The following is a 21043-nucleotide window of genomic DNA, read 5'->3' as shown; positions in this document are numbered from 1 at the left end:
GAGAAGTAGTTGGCTGAGACCAATTCTGTCAGCCCTTGCCAGGAGTTCACCCCAAGCTCCTCATGCTGGAAAAAGATCAGTCAAGCTAACTTATGGCTTGCCATCAGTTAGATGGTATTAGATGAGTCTTAGATGCATCAGAGGGATGATGATGTCTACGCAAGGATTGTGTTGGCAGGGAGGAAAATTCATGATTTGGGAATTTAGTCTGGAGAGGATGAAACCAAAGCATGGGGGCAGGAAGTGAGATTGGTGGCTGGCTGGGCTCCTATGTGAGAGACTTGCCTTGAAGAGCAATTCCTGTGTGCTACTTCACAGGGAGCGCAGCAGGCATATGGTAGATGGCATAATGTGTCTCTTGTCTTTGGAACTTCAAAGGAGCCCACAGTGCTTTGCTGCAATGTAGAAGCTATGATGAAGGCACGTCAGCCCTGCAGGAGGAGCATGCATTAAAAATGTACACTAGAGCTTTATGCATTAGGCCTTGTTTTTTTATTTATTCCTCCTTCCCTCCCCTGGTTGGGGCTCCTCTTTGTAACACCATTTCATTCTCTTTTCACTGTGGAGAATGCAAAGATTTCAATTGTTTGGGACTATTTTCTCTTTTTTTTATTAAAGATTGGGGAAAGAAAGGATGCAGAAAATGTCACTGCATCCAGAGCAAGAGAGGTGAGAGTGCTCCATGTAACACATCCAGCAGAGGAACTCCAGCCTGTTCGTTCACTATGAAAGCGTCTTAAAGTGTATTTTCAGATTGACTTTGAAATGATGAACTTGTTGTTTTGAAGGACCTCTAGCCTAAAAATAACATGAGCTCTTCATTATATTGGCTCTTGCAAACAGAGTAACTTCATTCAATCTTTACTTAAATGTTTATGGGTTGTTTTTTTTTGCCTTCTTTTCCTCCAGAACAAATACCTCAAGCGTCTGCAGGAAATTCATATCATTCTTGAATCCTCAGACTTCTTCAAGCGACATGAGGTAAGAAGTGGGTGTAACACTATGGAGGTGAATTGCTGCTTTGTTTGGTCATTCAGATGTACTTCAGAGTACAGCTGTGTTACTAGAAAGGAGTTTGTAGTAGAAGACAACTAATGTATGTTAACAGCGCAGATACCACAAAGACTCCATCACAATGATACAGAAGATTTAAACCAGTTGAGGGATGATGTAAATCCTTACATCTTTATAGAATCCCAGCACTTATAGCTCTGGGCCACTGCAGGTAACAGTTCATTAGTATCAGTTTCCTGTGGTTTCTCTGATCTTGATGTGTTCTAGTGGGAATCTTTACGGGGAATAGTAATATGGAAGCTTGCCTTTGGTACAGTAGCATTCAGTTGGTGTTTGACAATGCTTTATTAGTTATACTGGGTTTATGTTGAAATACTGTATGATGAGTCTGCTCTGTATCTTCTACTTATATGCTTTTCTATGAAAAAGACCTTACTAGCATTGTACATTCTGCTTGTTACAGCTCAAGATTTTGAGATCAGACATTTTATTTTACCTTGTTGATTTCCTCTTGTCACTAATGGCAATTTTGTTCACCATGGGCCATGGTCTGTCTTTGAAAGTAGACACTGGATATTGCTGAATAGCTCAAATAGAGACCTACTGCCAACTGAGCTGGAGAATTGCTTTTCTTTCCATTGTCTGCTGGGTCCCTTTGCTCATCTACACATCACTTGATTGATATGGTTATGCAAATGGAGCATGTAAATTGTCAGTGTGTAAATGAAGCACAAAAGTCTGTTGGGTCACAGATTAGAAGGTCATCTGAGGAGGTAATTTTCTTAGTGGGAAGTGTTAAGTGATGAGGAAGAGTTACAGATGTGTTCTCAACCACATCATTTCAATCTGTCTTCCAGGTCGTTGGAAGTTCACTACTTTTTGTACATGATGGCAGTGGGAATGCCAATGTGTGGCTGATTGATTTTGGAAAGACCACCCTTCTCCCTGATGGGCAGACACTGGATCACAGGATCCCCTGGGAAGAAGGCAACAGGGAGGATGGGTACTTGTTGGGGTTGGACAATTTGATTGGCATCTTGGAAAGCATTACTGAGAGATGAGTTGAGAATGACACAAAACTTGCAGGGCTTCTCTGTGACTTTCTGCTTTACTGGATCACTCAGTCTGAAGGAAACCTTTAACTCCCTTCAAACTCCCGAGGTCATCAGTGCAGAGGGAGCTGCTTCCAGAACCCAGCAGCTGGTGACCAAAATGACTTTGCATCGGCCCTCTATGAACCTGAATAACTCCAGATTGGTTTGCATTGCACCAGCCTAACTTCAGACTGGTCCTCAGAGAATGAAGATCTCCATGCTCAGGAATCACTCCAGCATGAGTCAAGAGGTCTGTATGGTAAACCAGAATGAGTCTGTTTTCTGGCAAACCAATGGGACTCCAGATTGCCTCTTAGTGAACCAGAGCAAGTGCTTGGAGATTCAGGGTAGGAATAACAGTTTTTCAGGGAACTGCATAGTTTTGAAACCAGCAAGAGTTGGGGTTGGTTTTTTTCCCTCTGATTCCAAGCCTCCTTTCTCCTGTGTACACTATAGGTTGGACCAACAACTTCTGCATTGTGTTACAGTGTGCACAAGGTGGAAATGGGTGATAATCACAAGAAACCTGGAGCAAAGGGAGACAGCAGTTTGTAGTGCCTGCATGTGACTTCTGTGTCTATTCCTCCTCCTCCCTACCCTAGCCTCTATTCACTTCGACCCGGGAACAGCCTTTGCTTTCTATGTAGCCTCTCAGGAGATTACAGCTACTTTAGGGAGAGAACAGCAGCCTATTGTCTCCACAAACATTTGACTTTGAGGCTGGGTGAGCTGTTTGAAAAGTTCCTAGCTTGGCAGATTTGGCCTCTTGCAGCTGAACTGCAGCTCTGAAAATCAGTAGTGGCTCTCACACACAGCCCAGGGATCTAAGGGCTTTTTCCAAGGCTTGTTTATTTCTAGAGCTAAACCCCTTATACCCGTGCACATACAAGCATGCACTGGTAGCCAGCAACCGATGTGGTCTTTTAAGATCGTGGTTTGACTGTCTCCTACTGCATGTGACTTCTTAGCCATGTAATGTGATGCTGCCACTTAATTGTATAGACTGGCACACCGATCGTGTTTCTGCATTCACAGTGCTACACTAACGATGAGAGAATTCCCAGGCATCCTTCCTCCCAGGTATCAGCTGTTAACTCAGGGCAGTTTCGGGGAAGGAATGTCAATGTATCGCATCTCCTAGTCCCCATCTGGAACTGCGGAGCCATCTGTGGTTCATCCTTCTTTTGCTGTGGCCTGAGCACAACCGCAGAAGATTCACAGCATTAAAGTCAAGAAAGTGTTTGTTTTTTTTTTGAGTGGCTTCACATACCTGCTCTGATGGTTGCCTCTGATCACTTAAACAGTTCTTTAAATGCTAGCAGTAAAATACTATCAGTAGTCACATGTTCACTTGCATTCCAGGTTTTAACATTAATAACATGATGGTGCAGTTTTCAAACTGAGGACACAACTTGTATTACTTGATTCTTAATCCCCTTTCAACAGCTGGTAATGCACACTGATCAGAAACTGCTGTCTTTTGCTGGGGTCCTCTGCTCAGGAGAGATTCTGAGAACTTTAGGATATATGAAGGTGACTCCATGCTTTGGGAAATGGCTATTTCAATACTAATTGTGATCATGAGTAAAAAAATAGACTGTAGAGTCCAGATCTGGAATGAAATCTGTATCTACAGTGTTTATAATTAGAATTTAAGAGCCTACAATAATTTCTAAAGGGAGTTCCTGTAGATAACACACTACTGTGCTAAGGTTTCAGTCATATTTAATGACTTTTTCATCGCCTCTAAACAAAACAGCAGTATTAAAAATTCAAGCTCAGTTGTGACTTGAAAGTTAAACGGCAGAGAGTGGGTATTCTGTAGGAAGTAATGACATGGAAACATTTCATCCTACCCCAGCAGTTGTTTGAAACTGGTAATCATTGCAGTTCACTGCAAATTCAGACTTCTCTGGCCTCCCAGAGTCCCTCTCAGTTTTGTTTTCATGACAGTAAGTTAATGAATTTTCCACTTAGATATTTCAGAGGATTTACACATTTTTCATATGACAAAGAGCACAGACGTTGTCATTGCAGAAGCCTCTGAAGTTTTGAACTGCTATGAGATGAAAAACTAAGCTGTGGTGAATTTCATACAATTGAAGTCTTCCTCCTTTCCTGCAGCTGACAGGTAAACGTGTTAGCAGTGCTTAAGCAGGAAGTAACTAGGCCTCCCAGGGGAGGACTTTAGTACCAATGCCTTTTCTATGAGACTGCAATTGCAGCAGTCCTACCGTAATGAAAATAAGACATTAGAAAAGTTAGAAATGAGCCTGTTCAGGTGATAGCATTCAGTAGTGGTTTGCCTGATTGATTGATCTTCAGAGTTAAATTCGTTTCAGAAGAATTAAACTTCTTCTGTTACCACACAAGTGACTCTTTGCACCAGTGTAACTTATTTTCTAGAGGGGAGATTTGGAGGGTACAAATCGATGCTCAAGAGTCAGTTGAGAATTTGAGATACACTTCTCCTTTAGAACTGGACAGTCATTCTAGAAGTGTGGGTACCAGTAGCTTCAAAACATCCAACTGCTGCTAGCAGCTGATGGTTTGCAGTGTGTGATCTTGGGAAACATGGAGAATGATCCATTCCTCTGCAGTAGCTGAACAGGTCAGGAGTGGGGAAGAAAACTTCTGCTATAGCAGACCCTGGTCCAGAAATAGTTCTAGCAAATTAGTTTAGAAATGGCCCTTTGGCTTGCTAAGGGATTAGAAGAGAAGAAGCCACAATCTGCTGCTGCTGTTATGGGAAAGGAGAAAAGGAGGCAGCTTTTCACTATCAAACTGCACGTGTGGGACTGGAACTGAGCACTGGAGCTCTAAGGGACTGGAGGCTATGAGCTCATGAGCAAACTACCACTGGGTGAGTTGGGTACCTGGATTCACACTGGATGGCCCCAAGTGCCTGTCTGTGCACACTCACTTGCTGGTGTGAGGAAGCGGTATGGCCTCCTTCCACTGTGGAGTACATTGCCTTTGAATAAGCTTGTATTTACCAGAGGGTCAGTACCATGCCTTTGCACAGGCATGTAACACAGAAGAGCTGATGCATGATAAAAAGGGTATTTGTTCACATACAGGTCCAGCATGAAGTTCTCTAATGCTTCCACTGAGATTCTGCTCCACTGTGGGAACACTGAGAGCTTGTGTGTTTCACAGCACAGTAAGGTATGCTGGCCCAGAGCACTTCGGTGCTGCACAGCTAACTTCTGACACCAAGGTCTTTAAACTCACTAGTTAGATGCAGCAATTCTTACTGCTGTAGCTGCTGCATTCCTATGTGAATCCAGCAGTAGGACTTACTTCTCTCCCTCAGCTTTGTCAGTGACTTGTTTTTTTGGCCTTGGACAACTAGGCCTCAGTTTTGTTCCCATTTTACAGATGGGAATAGTACCTACTTACCTCACAGGACCGGTGTGAGGCTGTCCTTCATTATTGCTTGCAAGATGCTGTGAGATTCATTTGGAGGAAGGTGCAATATAGAAAGAAATGCACAAAGAGATACATCAGCTAAGTTTAAAAAGGATGGGTGTTGGGGCCCCACAAGGGTAGAAGTTTGGATGAAATTTAACCAAAGTGGTAAAAATTAAATGATATCCCTGTTAAATTTGCACAGGGGGAGAAATTAGCTTAACATCTGATCCAGTTCCTACTAGAGGGAAAGGTTTCAATGAGAGTTGGACCAAACCCTTAAGTATTTGGAGGGCTCTTGCTAATTTTTTTATTGCTGTTATTATTTGTTGTTTTTAAGGTACTGAGATCAAATGGCCTGTATCATCCACATGCATCCCTTCTGAACACTACAATGCAATGCTGACCGTGGTCACTTTTGACATTGACTGTATTGGTTGAGTTTTTGTTACTCTGAAGTGTGTAAACTACTAAATAAACGAGACTGAAGGAAAAAAAGACATCCACTGTGGTTTGGTCACAGGACAGTAGTACCTTTTCTTCGAGAACTTCCTTAGGGAAGGAACAATGACTATTTATTTTGGTGTTTCTTGTACTTTTAGTCTTTAGCATCTAGTATTTCTTGAAACAAAACTGGTTCTAACACATGTAGAAGCTTGGTTCAAAACCAATTAGGTACATTTGCTTTAGAACCCACTCTACACAAAGCTGGACAGCTTCCTTTGGGCTAAGCTCTGTCTCAAAAATCTCAGTTCACAGCCTGCAGTATATCAAGACATCATGCATCAGCAGGCACTTGCCAGACTCATAGCAGTCAACAGTTCCATGGGGTATTTTTCGGTGGCAGCAGGGAAGAAGCAGTTAACCCTGCAGGACTGGCAGCGCTTCTGAGCAAGAGAGGGTGCCTTCTTACCTGTGTATGAAGAGTACTTAGCAGAGAGGGGAAACAAACAGCCACCATGAGTGTCTCTTTATTTTGTGTTGCAAATATAGAAGTATACACTTGTCCAGCTTTCAATTGCATAGAAGCAGGCATGCCATCTACTTATGTACAGTAGTCACCCAGACAGGCATGTTGGTGAGAAGTGCTGCCATGGTCAGAGGTAATGACAAATCGGAACCAGTTCAACTAAATGAAGAAGTCATGAGATGAGAAGATGTTAGGGATGTCGTGCCTAAGATGTCATTTCCTGGAAATGGCAGGAACTTGGAGGGTTGATGAAGAGAAAGCATGACTGTGTCTACAGGATCAGCTCTCACATTGCTCTGCTGCTCGAGGCTCTGAGGAGTGTGGTCTCTGGCTGACACAGCAATGGAGCTGCAGCTCCTAGCAGTAGCGTTTTCTTCTCTTTCAGGTAAGTAGGGGGTGGGTATTGGAGGTGGAATAAGTTACACTTGCAAAAGCCCATAACTATTCCATTAGACTTGCAAAGCTTTCTCAGTACATGCCTGCCCTCTTGCAACTCAGTGGGGAGTTTACTGCAGGAAAGGGGTTGGTATGAGGAGGAGAACTTAAATCTGTGCACTTAAAAGTTGTTTCTTTAAAGGGCAAATGAAGATACAAACATGTAAGTTGAGGAGAGAAAAGGCAACAGATCAGAAGCAAGAATATCAATGGGTGTGAAAGACAAATTGAAAATTGTAGTATTATTTCATCATTTGTTATTCAGTCCCTTCTTTAAAGTGTAGGTGTGAGCTTGTATGAAGCCACATAAATGCTGAGTCCAGAAAAAAACCAAAACAAATCTATATACATAATCTAAAACCAAGCTGGTAACATGTTAAAAGGCAGACCACCCATCAGGAAGAGCAATCTGTAGTAATCCTATAAGTGGCTGGTTCTGCAGTAGGGAAGTGTTGGAAGACTTCACATGGATTACAGATAATCCCAGATATCCCGCTTGTGATATTCTGGTAGGAAACAAAATCAGGTTTCACCTTTCAGCTGCCAAAAAAATCTAATTTTGACAGTATGGGTTCAACACATTGATTATGCACTGAAAGTGTCTTCTTGGAACACAGCTTCAAGTCATATTTTGAAATAGTAGCGATTGAGCACTGGGAAATTGTGGCTGCATGAACAAGTCTCGGTCTCAGAACTGAGGGTTGTAGAATATGTCATTGTGATTGTTATTTTAGGTAATACGGTTTGGGCAGCATGGAGCATTCAGCATCACAGCAGGAGCAATACTGGCATTATTTCACAGTATCACAGTATGCTAGAGATTGGAAGGGACCTCAAAAGATCATCTAGTCCAATCCCCCTGCCAGAGCAGGAACACCTAGATAGTGTTACACAGGAATGTGTCCAGGCGAGTTTTGAATGTCTCCAGGGAAGGAGACTCCACAACCTCCCTGGGCAGCCTGTTCCAGTGTTCCGTCACCCTCACTGAGAAGAAGTTTCTTCTCAAGTTTAAGTGGAACCTCTTGTGTTCCAGTTTGTACCCATTACCCCTTGTCCTATCATTGTTTGCCACTGAGTAGAGCCTGGCTCCATCCTCATGACACTCCCCCTTTATATATTTATATACACTTATAAGGTCACCCCTCAGTCTCCTCTTCTCCAAACTATAGAGACCCAGCTCCCTCAGTCTTTCCTCATAAGGGAGATGCTCCACTCCCTTAATCATCTTGGTTGCCCTGCGCTGGACTCTCTCTAGCAGCTCCCTGTCCTTCTTGAACTGAGGGGCCCAGAACTGGACACAATATTCCAGATGGGGTCTCACCAGGGCAGAGTAGAGGGGAAGGAGGACCTCTCTCGACCTACTAACCACCCCCCTTCTAATACACCCCAGGATGCCATTGGCCTTCTTGGCCACAAGGGCACAGTGTTGGCTCATGGTCATCCTGTCGTCCACTAGGACCCCCAGGTCCCTCTCCCCTACACTGCTCTCTAACAGGTCATTTCCCAACCTGTACTGAAACCTGGGGTTGTTCCTGCCCAGATGCAGGACTCTACACTTTCCCTTGTTATATTTCATCAAGTTATTCCCTGCCCAACTCTCCAGCCTGTCCAGGTCTCGCTGGATGGCAGCACAGCCTTCTGGCGTGTCAGCCACTCCTCCCAGCTTAGTGTCATCAGCAAACTTGCTGATAGTACACTCAATTCCCTCATCTAAATCGTTGATGAATATATTAAATAATACCGGTCCCAGTACTGACCCTCGAGGCACTCCACTAGTTACAGGCCTCCAACTAGACTCAGCCCCATAGACTACAACTCTCTGGCTTCTCTCCTTCAGCCAGTTCGCAGTCCACCTCACTACCTGATCATCCAGTCCACACTTCCTCAATTTAGCCGTGAGGATGCTGTGGGAGACTGTCAAATGCTTTGCTGAAGTCAAGGTAGACCACATCCACCGCTCTGCCATCATCCATCCGCCGTGTTATTGCCTCATAAAAGGCTAAGAGATTGGTCAAACATGATTTCCCCCTTGGTGAAGCCATGTTGACTGCCCCTCATAACCCTCTTATCCTTGATATGCCTTAAGATGGCACCAAGGATAAGGTGTTCCATCACTTTCCCAGGGATGGAGGTGATGCTGACCGGTCTATAGTTACCCGGGTCCTCCTTCTTGCCCTTTTTGAAGACTGGAGTGACATTTGCTTTCCTCCAGTCCTCAGGCACCTCTCCCGTTTCCCAAGACTTGGTAAAGATGATGGAGAGTGGTCTAGCAATGACTTCCGCCAGTTCCCTCAGCACCCGCAGGTGCATCCCATCTGGACCCATGGATTTATGGATGTCCAGATTGCTCAACTGATCTCTAACCCATTCCTCATCGACTAAGGCAAACCGCTCTGTTGATCTGACTTCATCTGAGGTCTCAGGGGTACAGGGCTCTTCAGGACTGCCTGCAGCAGAGTAGACAGAGACAAAGAAGGCATTCAGTAACTCTGCCATCTCTGTATCCTCTGTCACCAGGGCACCCATCTCATTCATCAGTGGGCCTACATTGCCTCTGGTGTTAGTTTTATCTGCCATGTACTTGAAAAGCTCTTTCTGCTGTCCTTGACCCCTCTTGCCAGGTTTAATTCTAAGGAGGCCTTAGTCATCCTAGCTGCCTTCCTACATCCTCTAGCAGCAGCCTTGTATTTCTCCCAAGTAGCCAGCCCCTCCTTCCAGGACCTGTAAACTCTAATTTCCTCCAGGATATTAATTAAAATTTCATTATCTGTGAGGGTTTCTAAAAAGCAGCCAAGGGATCAGATACGCACAGAAAAAGGTCAAAGATTCGTGGCAACTGCACTACAGAAGATTATTTACCTTCAGTTTTGTGACAGTTGTATAAAATTTAGGTTGCTAATGCAGAGCCTTTCAAAATTCCCATCTTTTTTTCAGTGCCCATTTGGTACATGCAGCTCCATGTTCTGTCTTGCTACAAGATACTCTTGCTCAGTACATTCCTGAGCCACCTGCTGTCAACTGGCAAAGTATCACTATATAATCAATGCATGCTCGTTCTACTCCTATGGTTGTCTTTCAACACCCTGCTGCTGGACACTTAGGGTTAAGATATTGGGTGGGATGGACTTCTGACTCAGTGCAGCTTTGTCTATGCTCTTCCTGTAAATAAGTAAGTACCTTGATGCAGCTATTCAGTAAAAACAGATATTTACCCAAAGTGCTGGGCTGAAGAACTTGCATTTTCATTATAAAATGGAGGCACAGCTGCAGCCTAGACTGCCCACAGCATTGGCAGTAACACTGTGCTCTCCTTTCACCAAATGTTTTAATGGCTTAGTTTTATCACTACTGACCTTCCTAAACTCCTGAATCATGTTGAGGCAAGTGCTGTGTATGGGGAAAATGGTGGCAGCTCAAGCTGGGTAACCATGTGGACAGTAGGGCTCCTACCTGCTTCTCATCGGACTCAAGGTATTATAAGTCATTCCCATGTGAAAACAGATGTCTTGTGCCTGCTACTTCACAGAAAGGCTGCAGGAAGAGGAGGTGCTATAGTTAACATCCCATGGCTTCTGAACAAGTCAGTATTTCATTCCTGTCTTGTCTTCCATTCTGATGGCTAAGGAGAATTGAAAGCAGGATTGTAACAGATGTGCAGGTCTATAAGTGATGGTATGTAAAACTATCAGTTCTAAAGCCAAAGGCCTGGAACTATAGGAAGCTTGGAACAGATAGATGCAAAGTCAGAACAACATAAACCTGCACTGAAGACACATTTCACTCCCAATGGATTCGGGCTTTTCCCTCTGTGCTTTTGCTGTACCACATCTCAGTAGTGTCCATCCTTGAATGATGCAGAGGACAGGAAGTCTGTGGTCAAAGCAAACCCTCTCCTGCCAGCCCACATCTTCAGACTGCATGTGCAGCTGATTGATTGCTAAGCGTGAAGCTTGCACCAGAGCACCTCTTCCCTCAGAAAGGAACTAGAGTGAGTCTACAAGTGACATGTTGCCACACAGCTTGATTACACTTGCAGGCAGCATGTGCTTTGCCACTGTAGGTTGGCAGTGCAACAGTCAGGAGTGGGGCAAGAACAAAACCCTTCTGAGACTGTTCAGGCTTAATCCAAATCATTTACTTTTTCAGTCTCCTTATTTTGCAGGCTTTGACCAGTACACATCAGTTTAGGCCCTAAGCTACAGAAGAAAGTGTTAGAAATGAACTGTCCTCAAAGCAACTGCCTTTACCAGCAAGTCTTATGCTTGCAATGTGAGAAGAAATGGCAACCTGCTCAGGTGTGTGAAGCCAAGTCAGGATTTCAGCTTTCTTGAATGGTGGAGCTATGTTACCTTCCTGTGTGAAGAGCATTGTAAGGTTGTGCCTGTGTTTGTTAGGTTCCCCCTCACTCTGCCCTTCTTTTGCATTACTGTTTCTACCCTCAGAGGAGTAGGCATTAAAACCAAGAACAACTCCAGTGCAATTACTCAAGAACCTCAGCTTGATGCTTGCAACACAGCACAGGAAACTACTGCTGACTAGCAATGTACATACACAAATGAAGTTCAACCCAAATGAAGTCCATTACAAGATCAAGACAGTCCATTTCTCCTTATGCCACACAGCAAAGTTGTTCTTGAAAAACCACCTGCCCCTTCCACGCCAGGAGCTGTGAGGAAAGTGACGCCATGGGACAAGCAGCGCATTTCCTTCACTATCCAAAGGGATACCAGGAGCTCCACCAATTATTTTCTTTGTGAATAGTAAATTTGCCTTCCTCTTCATTGCTTGTTCTCAAAGCACATGCTCAGAGGAGCCTGGAGGTTTTGTTTCATCCTTCCTGCTACTTCCAATTTGAGCAGTAGCTTCATTTTCATGTTTTTCCACAGGGTCTGCTAATAACACAGATGCAAATGTGGCTGCTATTTATTTACTCCCCTTACAGTGCATGAGCATCATTAGTAAGTCACAGGGACTGTAAGAAGCTCGTGGGAATACAGCAGCCTTTGCAAGTTGCACAGCATGTGTTTTTGGTTTCTTCAGTCAGAAAGCAGCACAGCCTGTGTCAGTCACTATTTATTTCCATCCAAATGCTGCAGTTGGATGGTAGGTCCAGTTCTTTTCACCTGAGCAAATTGAGAAAGAGTCCTTTCACTATTGTCTTCTGAATGAGAGCAGCAATGCCATTGATCTCCACCTCTGAGCTGGTTCACGGAACATATTTGATGGACAGAGACAGGAATGCAACTCTTTAACGACCTGGGGATCTGGCAGGTTGAAGGAGAATTGCTGAATTCAGAACACTGCTGATGTTGAAACATCACCCATCCGAAGGAACTTAAATGGAGGAAGTGAGTGAAATAGGAAGCAGTCCTTCCAGACACACACATTCCCTGATCTTTGGAAGAACTGTTTCTGTTATACTGGAGTAACACTCAGGTCATCTGACAAAGACAGACCAGAGTCCCTCTCCCTCGATGTTTTCTCTGTCTTATAAAAAGGCTTTTCATCTCTGTGCAGGCTGGAGCTCCTTAGCACAGTTCCTCTGACCCCTGCCAAACCCGACGGTTGGTGCTCAGTGCCACAGCACAGGTCATCATAAGCATAATTCACATTGCCACAGGGGAAAGTCTGGAGTTTCACCAGTTCTATCCCACTGACATCCAGCTGAGGGCAGTTGTTTCTACTCGGAGATGCTGGAGATGCCCGGGAGCTAGGAGAACTGCAATTCCCATCAAAGCCTGAATCTTCCCGCTCTGGATTTGCTTTGGGCTTGGAGCTGGGGCTGAAGTGACAGATGTTCTCTAGCACCCACGATCCATAGGTTGGGTTCCAAAGGTTTTTTGTTTTGTTTTTAAGTCTGTGGCTTGGTGGATTGCTGAGCTCCAGCTTCTGGCTTGAGGTCTGCTGGAACCAGGGCCCACTGTTGAAATCAGCGAGGCACGGCAGGCTGGGCCCTCGAGCAGTCCGGTTGCTCAGGTTCTCCACCAGCAGCTCTTGTGGGCATTGTACAAGTTTGTGCCCAGCTTGGTGGGAGTCCAGTGCTTTAGGTGTTGTCTGTGGTGTGAGAGAAGGGCTTACCAAGAGGGGCACCATCCCACTGGAAAGGTTTGGGCGCATGACCGTACTCCCTTCATCCTCTGGTGCGGGACCACACTCCATGGGCAGCTCAGTGTTGATCACATCAGGGTCCTGAAAAAGAGAGGCAAGAATCTGTTACACCCTGAGCACCTCCAGGGTGATGGACACATCTGCACTTTGAGGGATACAGCTATGACAGTGAAAAAGCTTTTGGCAGAGGCTGACATCTGGTTTGAGCAACGTTTGTGCACATCATGCAAAGTGCTATCTGCCATCCTGGATATCACACTCTGCTAGGACTTGCTCTCTCATGTATGTGCTTCCTTTCAGCTGTGCTTTATTGAAATCAGCAGCTAAGCTGGGGGTCACTAGCATATCGTTTCTCCCTTGGGAGGTTAGATCCAGACTTGTAGCTGTAAAATGCTACCAGATGGTGAACTCACTGTGCCATCTCATTACCCCACCGACTCCATCCCAATTCTGCTGTGGCTTTAGAGCAACATTAGGTAAGGAAGGTCAGAATATGGACCTTGAAAGTGATTCTAAATACATTTCTATCACAAAATGAAGGACATTTTGCTACTGAAGAAGCTGAGAGCTGAAAGCACCCACTTCCACAGGAACAGCATAATCTCATTTTGGTTGGGCTGAAGAGTGAAGATGGGTACCAGAAAACCCAAAAGAGCAGTGGAGCCAACAGCACCAATTGGGAAAGTAACTAAATCAGTCTGCCAGGAGTCTTCACTTGTTTGGGGCACTAAAGCCAGGGCCTTTGGATAGTGGCATTCCATGAATTATCATCCATCTGGATACCAAAGACCAGTACCTGTGTGCAATACTTGATTCTTTCCAGGATGGTGGAGAAGTTTGGCCGATACTCTGGGCTGTGCTGCCAGCACTGGGTCATGATCCGGTACCTTGAAGTAAGTTTAAAAAGGAAATACATCCGTTGATCAAGAAAGATAATCACATAAAAGGTGTTTCTGAATGAAGTGATCATGGGTCCACAGGAACTGCAGTTCCCTGACTAAAGGTGTCTGGTTGCCTTTGTTGAACCTGTTTGATACCCACTATCCCTTGTCTTCTGGAAGTAAGGAAATACTTACACTGGTCCTGGACAGTTTTTTGGTGGATCCATTCTTCCTCCACTGGTGACAAATTCCAGCACTTCCTGGTTGGTTTTGCAAGGGTAGGGCATGTAGCCTAGAGAGAAAATCTCCCAAAGCAGCACACCAAAGGACCTGTGTCAGAAACCAGCCAGCAATACCAATTAGGTGTCATTTGTGCTCCATAAACCTGGCACAAAGTATAAGTAACACCACAGCAACAACCTTTAGAAGCTGAAGGCCAACCACAGTAATGTGCAATTAGCATGATTATGAGTCAACTTTAATATGAAAACCAAACAAAACTTTTGCTCGAGCTCCAAAACCAGTTTTGCAGAGGCTTCAAAATACTTAAATATCTCTGAACTTGTTCTTTCTGCTGCATTCCTTATTTCTAGACCAGGAAATGCCAGAGAACCCTTTGCTACGTATGGTCTAACTGAAAATAACTGTTAGCTCTGGCATGGAGATTCCTACCTTACTTGGGAAGACTCGAGATATTTGGATCATGTTTGGGAACAGGGTGCTCAAGAGTAAAATAGAGTAAGAGGCATCCAGTGAAACTGAAAGGCAGCAGCATTTATTTTGTCATGATGTGGATGCTCTGTTTTACATTCACGGGTCACTCAGCAGTGCCACTGAAAATACCATATGAGTTCTTAGAACCAAGAGAGCCAAGAGGGTTGTAAGAGTCACTGTTTGTTGCAAAGGTGGAAGAAATTTCCAGTACATGCGTGCTACTTAGAATAGTCTTTTACAGGAACAGTAGCACTTTCCTCCAAAATATTTAGCACTGGCTGCTCACAGTTAGGGGCTGATAAGCAATCCCTTCCGGCATCACTAACGACTCCAGGAAACTGGGTCAGTGTGGCATTTAAGGGAATGGCTCAGCAGAGTACATTGAGGAATCTACTGTACTATACTGTACAGGGAGAGAGGCGTTCTTAAGCAATTGGAAAGCTTCCATTCCCCAGCACCTGTGCATGAATGTGCTGGTGTTGAGGGGGTGCTTATCTTAAAGAAGATGAAGTTACATGAGGAATCAATATATAAATATTGTTTCCTCAGCAACCAGCAAGGACTTCTGGTTAAATCTGCTCTCATTTTCTATGCAACAGAAAGAAATTATGCAAAAGTAATCCTTAATCTGCAACTGACAGAGTCATTTACAAGACATAAGCAGGCCTTGTCACCAAGAGGAACTGAGGAACAGATACTGAGGGCTGAGGGAAGTATCTGATGGTATTTGTCTGGATTTTTAACTGAGACTTCTTGGGGATCTAAACTGCTTTCTCTTTTCACTTCTTGACTACCTTTATGTGATACTCTGCATTTATGTATAGGGAATTTTTATTACCGCCATTTACATTAGATCTTTTAATTCTCATTCAGAATTCTTAGCCGTGCTTCTAGTGAATGTAGAGGGAAGCCCTGCAATAATTTTCGGGGAATTTCTGACACTTTTTAAGGTTTCTGCTAAGCAGATTTCTTTTTCTTGAGCAATTTCTTGACCCTTAACACTGAGTAGCAGAAGTGATTAAAAGACATTTGCTACCAGGTGTCAGTCTTGGAGGTGAAAATGCCCTCTAGGAAAGCTTCTGGTGGCATCCACTTGACAGGAAGCATGGCTCTTCCTCCTTTACGGTAGTAACTTGCTCTGGGAAAGGTAAAACACATGGAGAATGTCACAGTCAGAAAGGGCTCAGATACAGAAAAGGTTTTATCTCCACAGCAACAGCAGCTGGGGATTGCATGCAGCAATGGGAGCCAAGTGAGAAAAGGAAAAGCCATCAACACAAATGGTGCCTTGAAGCAGTATTTTATAACCTCTTTGCAACTGGGATGGAAATGAAGACATAAATGTTATCCTGCTTTGCACAGGGTGCTGATGCAGCAAGTCTTCTGGACATCATAAACTGAGAATTATGGTTGGGGGGGTTATTATTTATTTAAGATGATATATAATCAACCAGCTAATAAATGTGCCTATGCTTGACTTAGTGTCCACATGTGTTTGCAGTGTTTCTTGGGGCCCAGTCTGGAATAAACACAGTTGAAGTGTATTGGCTAGCAGGCACAGATGTGTTAATTTACAGTCTTTTAACCTCTAGCTAGTTAAGTGGTAATCAAATTCAGGCATACAATGGATGGTTCCACTGCTTCAGATATCATGAGACAGTTCAAACTGGTCAAGATTGTACAGGTTACAGAGTTATTCACAGGACTGAAATGGCTTTTCACCTACCTGTAAATATCTCTGGCCATCCCAAAGTCACCAATCTTGGCTATTCGTCCTGCTCCAGTGCAGGTCAAAAGGCAGTTCCTTGCAGCTATATCTCTTTTATCAAAATAAAATAAATTATAATTCTAAAAGTAGCTAAAGGAATAAAGAAAGAATATTAGACCCAGTCCTTTAAGTCTTGGTTGAGTCACCTTTGCACAAATGATAAGAGCCTTATTAAAAATAAGAAATAATGCCAGCTACGTTATAATTTTTATTAACCACAGTTCTTAAACCACATTTACATCACATTTTCTACCCAGTGTTTTCCAAGCATTTCCCACTCCCATCTCTTTTCACTAAGGCAGAAAGCAGGGTCAGTGTCAGACCAGAGACAGATCCAACCCCTTATGCTTCAACCACATTATGACAGATGTCTTTTCTGTTCCATCTAGAATGGCAACTCAGCAGTGTCTCCATCAGTTACAGATGTGATGCTATTGGGTAGTCTTAGTAAACTGCTTGAAAAGTCAATGTAGAACCAGATTCAGCAAATGGTTGCTTCTGGATATCTCCTGTGGAACCAAGTAAAGCTACATATTGGAGCAGCAGTTTGCTGAATGCAAGTTTAGCTTGCGACACATGGCAGTGATGAGTCCATGGCCAAGACTACAGGATTTGTGTTCATTTTAAATACTAATTCCTAAAAGAAACTCATTAAAAATCATAGCATTGTGGGGGTCCTGCTGACTGCCAAGAAAAATCAGCTTCTTGAACAACTCATATGTTTCTTCCCACTGCCAGCCTTGAAAAATCCCTCAAGATCTGGAAGTCAAGCTCTGCTTTCCCTTCCACCAGCTGTGATTCCTAGATAACAAGACCTGCCCTTAGTGACATCACCACAACCCACTACACTACCTTTTTACCCCAGGATACCTGTTATCTGTAATTATAACCTTCTTCCCTTCCCAACCCACTCTAAGTAATACTGACATCACTAACAAATACTAATACAGAACCTGAATGAAATTCCTTCTATATTGATTTCCTGAGTTATTGGCTAAAACGAAATAAGTCCTTTCACAGGTTGCTTATATTACAGACCTAACAGTGCAAAAACTGACCCTGAGAGCTTTTTAAAAGTCATATGCTGCTGTTAAGAGAGTCAAGCACTAGTTTCTTCCACTTCTCTCCAAAAAATGGAGATTGGTCTTGAGCAATAACAGGTTATCTGTCCATTTGTTGACATAACTGTTGGAAGTTCTATGTGATGACTGCTGTGCTCCGTGACATACGAACAGCAGGGAACATCTACCCGACAGGAGAGATGAAAACTGATTTTATAAAACACTTGCAGAGAAAATTTCTGTTGAGTTTCTGGTGGACTTCTTGCAGCACAAGCAAAACTTGTTCCTTACCATGAATTCAGTAGATCAGGGTGGGTGGAGGTTGATGAAGTATATTACTATTACAGTAAGGATTCTCTAAATCGCTATAGCAATTAACTCTGAAGATTCCAATTAGAATCCTGGTCCTCTCATGTACTTACTAAGAGATGCTGGTCCTCTCATATACTTACTAAGAGATGCAAGAGCCACAACTTGTTGCACTCTTACTGCTCTTTTTTAATGACAGAAAACTCTAGTACTTTTTTCCAACGGAACTTAATTATTGTTCCAATATAAAGGAAGCTGAAAACTGTCTCAGATGCTGTAATCATAAAGCCATAACATAACCCATATCTCAGCCTCATGGCTTTTTGCCCCAGCTGCTGATTACCACGTGTTTCCCTCACCTTCTCCAGTCTCTACCTGCCCTTGCCCAGCACTGCCTATTTGCTGTGTGCAATGTCATGTGTACGTACACGTGCTTGTGCGTGTGGGGTGAATCAGTTGTCTACTTGCATAACTTCAGGCTGCATGTTGCTTTAGTTAGAGCCTGTGACCCTCTTGTCTGCAGGTCTCTCATTTTAACACAAGAGCTGATCTCAGCGTGGCATTTAGGAAGGAATTCAGCTGCACTCTATGCCTGGGAACATTATGAGCTAAAACAACGCGTAATCAGAAGCAAAGGAATCTGATATCCAACTGGGAATTTTAAAAGGCTACCTATAATAAACTTTACCTCTTTTATAATAGTTTATTCTTATTAAAGCCTGCCATATCAACATTTTTTTTTCCCTACAAAAGAGGAAAAACAGTTGTGAACAAATACAGGCTCCCAAAGACCACTTAGCAGGTCAGCTGCTGAGCTGGGAAGGAAGCCTTAGAGTTGGTTTTTTACCTCCTGTTATCCCTGTTCTAGTATCCCTGTTCTACCCTTCCTGAGTCAATGGCTCAAATATGATGGCATGTCCTGTGCTGAGGGGATAGGGAGAACATTAAGTCAAGATAGGGAGATAGAAGAGAGAGAAATGGTACCTTATTATCTTAGAAGCTAACACAGGCTGACACTACCATCTAGTGGACTACAGGGCTAGTCTCAAATGTAGCTATTGTAGGCACCTGAAATTAAACGCTTGAAAACAGTAAGTGCAAACAGAATATTCCTTTCTTCCTAGCAGCACAAAGAGCTGTGCACAGCCTAACTCCTACCAAAAACCACTGAGACCAGCCCAGACATCTAAGCACAAGCCTGTACTGGTAGAGGTATCTCTGTCTTCCCCCTGGAGGTTAGCTCTGTCTAATCCACTGCAGATGGAAGCTATGTGAGCTTCGTACACGTTGGGATGCATCAGAAGGGACTGTTTCTCCTCACCTGTGGATGAAATGATTCTCTTCCAGATATTTACAGCCACAGGCAATATCCCTAGCGATGTTCAGCAGGTCCTGCATTGTCAGCGTGGATGGTTGATTCTGGAAAGGGACCCACAGAAAATGGTAAAGGGAATAGTGAAGTAGGATATAGCTCATGCAGGGAATAATCAGAGAGGGGCAGAAGAAGGGAAAGGGAGAGATACATACAGGGTGGTGGAAGTGTTAAATTAGTCAGGAGCAAAGAAGAATAAAGCAGACCAAAGTAAAGGGTTAGCAAATGAATAAACTCTTATTTAAGCCAAAATGCTTTCAGAAGATTTCACTTCTGCTCACAATGCATGAGTGCAAGCTGGTGAGAGATGTATGGCCTGACCTAAATAGCCTAGAAAAGGGGATGTGAGAGGGCTAGTCCCTGCTGGTGCTGGACTTTGTGAAATCAAAAGACAAGCAGGTTTAAAAGGTGAGATGGAAGAGAAACTTCACACACACACACTTTTAAATAGTGAATTAATAAATTATCAAGAGAAAGTAGCACATGAACTCCGAGAGAGAACAAAGATGCACGAGTGCACATCTCTGCACCTGCAGTCAGCATTCATCAACTTATCTGTTCATGTGGAAAGATGGAGATTACCCTCAGGAGCAGTATGTGAAAAAGGGATGATTTACCACAGACTCAGGGACTGGTACTAGCCCTTCACCATCTGCACTTCCCTAAGAACAATAAAGAAGTTTCTCTGCAGGAGCCCTGCTTATTTTCATCCTGTCATTTATTTCCCCATGGGGAAATTTCCTTGGTGTTTCTCCTGGAACTTCGGTATTGCTCTTAGGATGGGTGGGGAGAAATTACTACGCTGCTGATCATAAGCCTGAGAGATAGCAAATAAATTGTTCATTTTAAGGCTGCTTTTGTTTCTGGATGCTGATATCGCTGTAATTTCTCATGGTCAAAACACATAACATACGCTACAGCTCTGTTTTTACTGGCTAGGAAAGTTATTGCACAAAGATCTTGGATATCTGCCATGGAGAATTATTATAGCTATAAAGCAGGCATTTCTGGAGAGGAAATGAAGAGCAGGGAGGAGAAATAGAACCACAGAGCTGAACCTTATCTCTGTTCTGGGATCCCTCTGTCAGAAGACTGTGACAGACATGCATTTTCTCTGCATCCAGGGAAACTTGTTGTGAAATACATTAGTGATGGGGTTAGTTGTCCTTTCAGAAAAGGTGTACAGGGACGTTTGTTGAGTACTAAGAGGGCTTCAACTGTTGTATTTGCTATCATCTGCTACCAAACCAGCTAACATAGCAGCAGTTTGTTTTCATGATATTTAAAAAATAACTGTTTTTTATATTACAACTATGAGTAATATTCAAATAAGAGCATTTATTATTCTCTGCTGCCCACAGACTTTATATACTTACAAAAATTGTACCACTTTCAGTATAAATGCCAAAAATAAAGATATACAAACTGCTCCATCTGGGTGCTGTTATACCACTGTAAGTACATTTAATTAGTATATTTACTCCTTTATGAGGAAGAAACTAAGCTCAGTGTTTTAACAACATGTTAATACCAGCACAGGAGCGTACACACATGAAGTTAAATCTTCTTAACTATTTGGGGTGGAGGTGCATGTGGAGGAGAAGCTGTGCTACTGCATCATGTGGTGTAGGAGTACATGAGGCACTAGTCAGCCTCCGCCTGCCCCTGTAGGCAGCCAGCATGGGCACCTCAGTACAGTAAGAAATAACATAGAATCAGGCTTAACTCTTCTGTTTTTTGAAGGCTCCACTCAAACAGAAACATACTTACTTAACAGAGGCACCCAAGATGCCGCTGTTAAACAAGAACAAATATCTGGAATCAGCTGTTCATTAGAAGAACATTGAAACTAATTAATTTCAAATATTCACTGTACTTGGTTGGCATCAATACAGCATTAGAAATC

The 21043-nt window shown here is 43.4% G+C and overlaps 2 protein-coding genes across 4 annotated transcripts in view; one reads left to right on the top strand and one right to left on the bottom strand.

The window, feature by feature from the left end:
- Positions 1-4572, top strand: part of ITPKA (inositol-trisphosphate 3-kinase A) — a 38388-nt gene extending 33816 nt beyond the window's left edge. For both annotated transcript variants that reach the window (XM_062635760.1, XM_062635761.1), the window contains 2 exons: positions 910-981; positions 1872-4572. In XM_062635760.1, the coding sequence (XP_062491744.1) occupies positions 910-981; positions 1872-2075 (276 nt within the window). In that variant the 3' untranslated portion in view covers positions 2076-4572. The remainder of the gene's footprint in view (positions 1-909; positions 982-1871) is intronic.
- Positions 4573-11468: 6896 nt separating this feature from the next.
- The window catches only part of LTK (leukocyte receptor tyrosine kinase), a 96810-nt gene continuing 87235 nt past the window's right edge, over positions 11469-21043 (bottom strand). The window contains exons 24-29 of one of the 2 annotated variants that reach the window (XM_062635748.1): positions 19087-19184; positions 16354-16446; positions 15664-15765; positions 14109-14243; positions 13829-13919; positions 11469-13113 (exon numbers count right to left, since the gene is read on the bottom strand). In XM_062635748.1, coding sequence (XP_062491732.1) covers positions 12340-13113; positions 13829-13919; positions 14109-14243; positions 15664-15765; positions 16354-16446; positions 19087-19184 — 1293 coding nt within the window. In that variant the 3' untranslated portion in view covers positions 11469-12339. The remainder of the gene's footprint in view (positions 13114-13828; positions 13920-14108; positions 14244-15663; positions 15766-16353; positions 16447-19086; positions 19185-21043) is intronic. The other variant, XM_062635749.1, reaches the window with a different exon arrangement.

The sequence above is a fragment of the Pezoporus occidentalis genome, unplaced genomic scaffold (assembly GCF_034315485.1).
Source record: "Pezoporus occidentalis ecotype Australia unplaced genomic scaffold, CSIRO_AGI_Poc_V1 ctg46, whole genome shotgun sequence".
Taxonomy (NCBI): Eukaryota; Metazoa; Chordata; class Aves; order Psittaciformes; family Psittacidae; genus Pezoporus; species Pezoporus occidentalis.
Note: the sequence above shows the minus strand (reverse complement) of the source record. Positions and strands in the feature narration are given on the sequence as shown.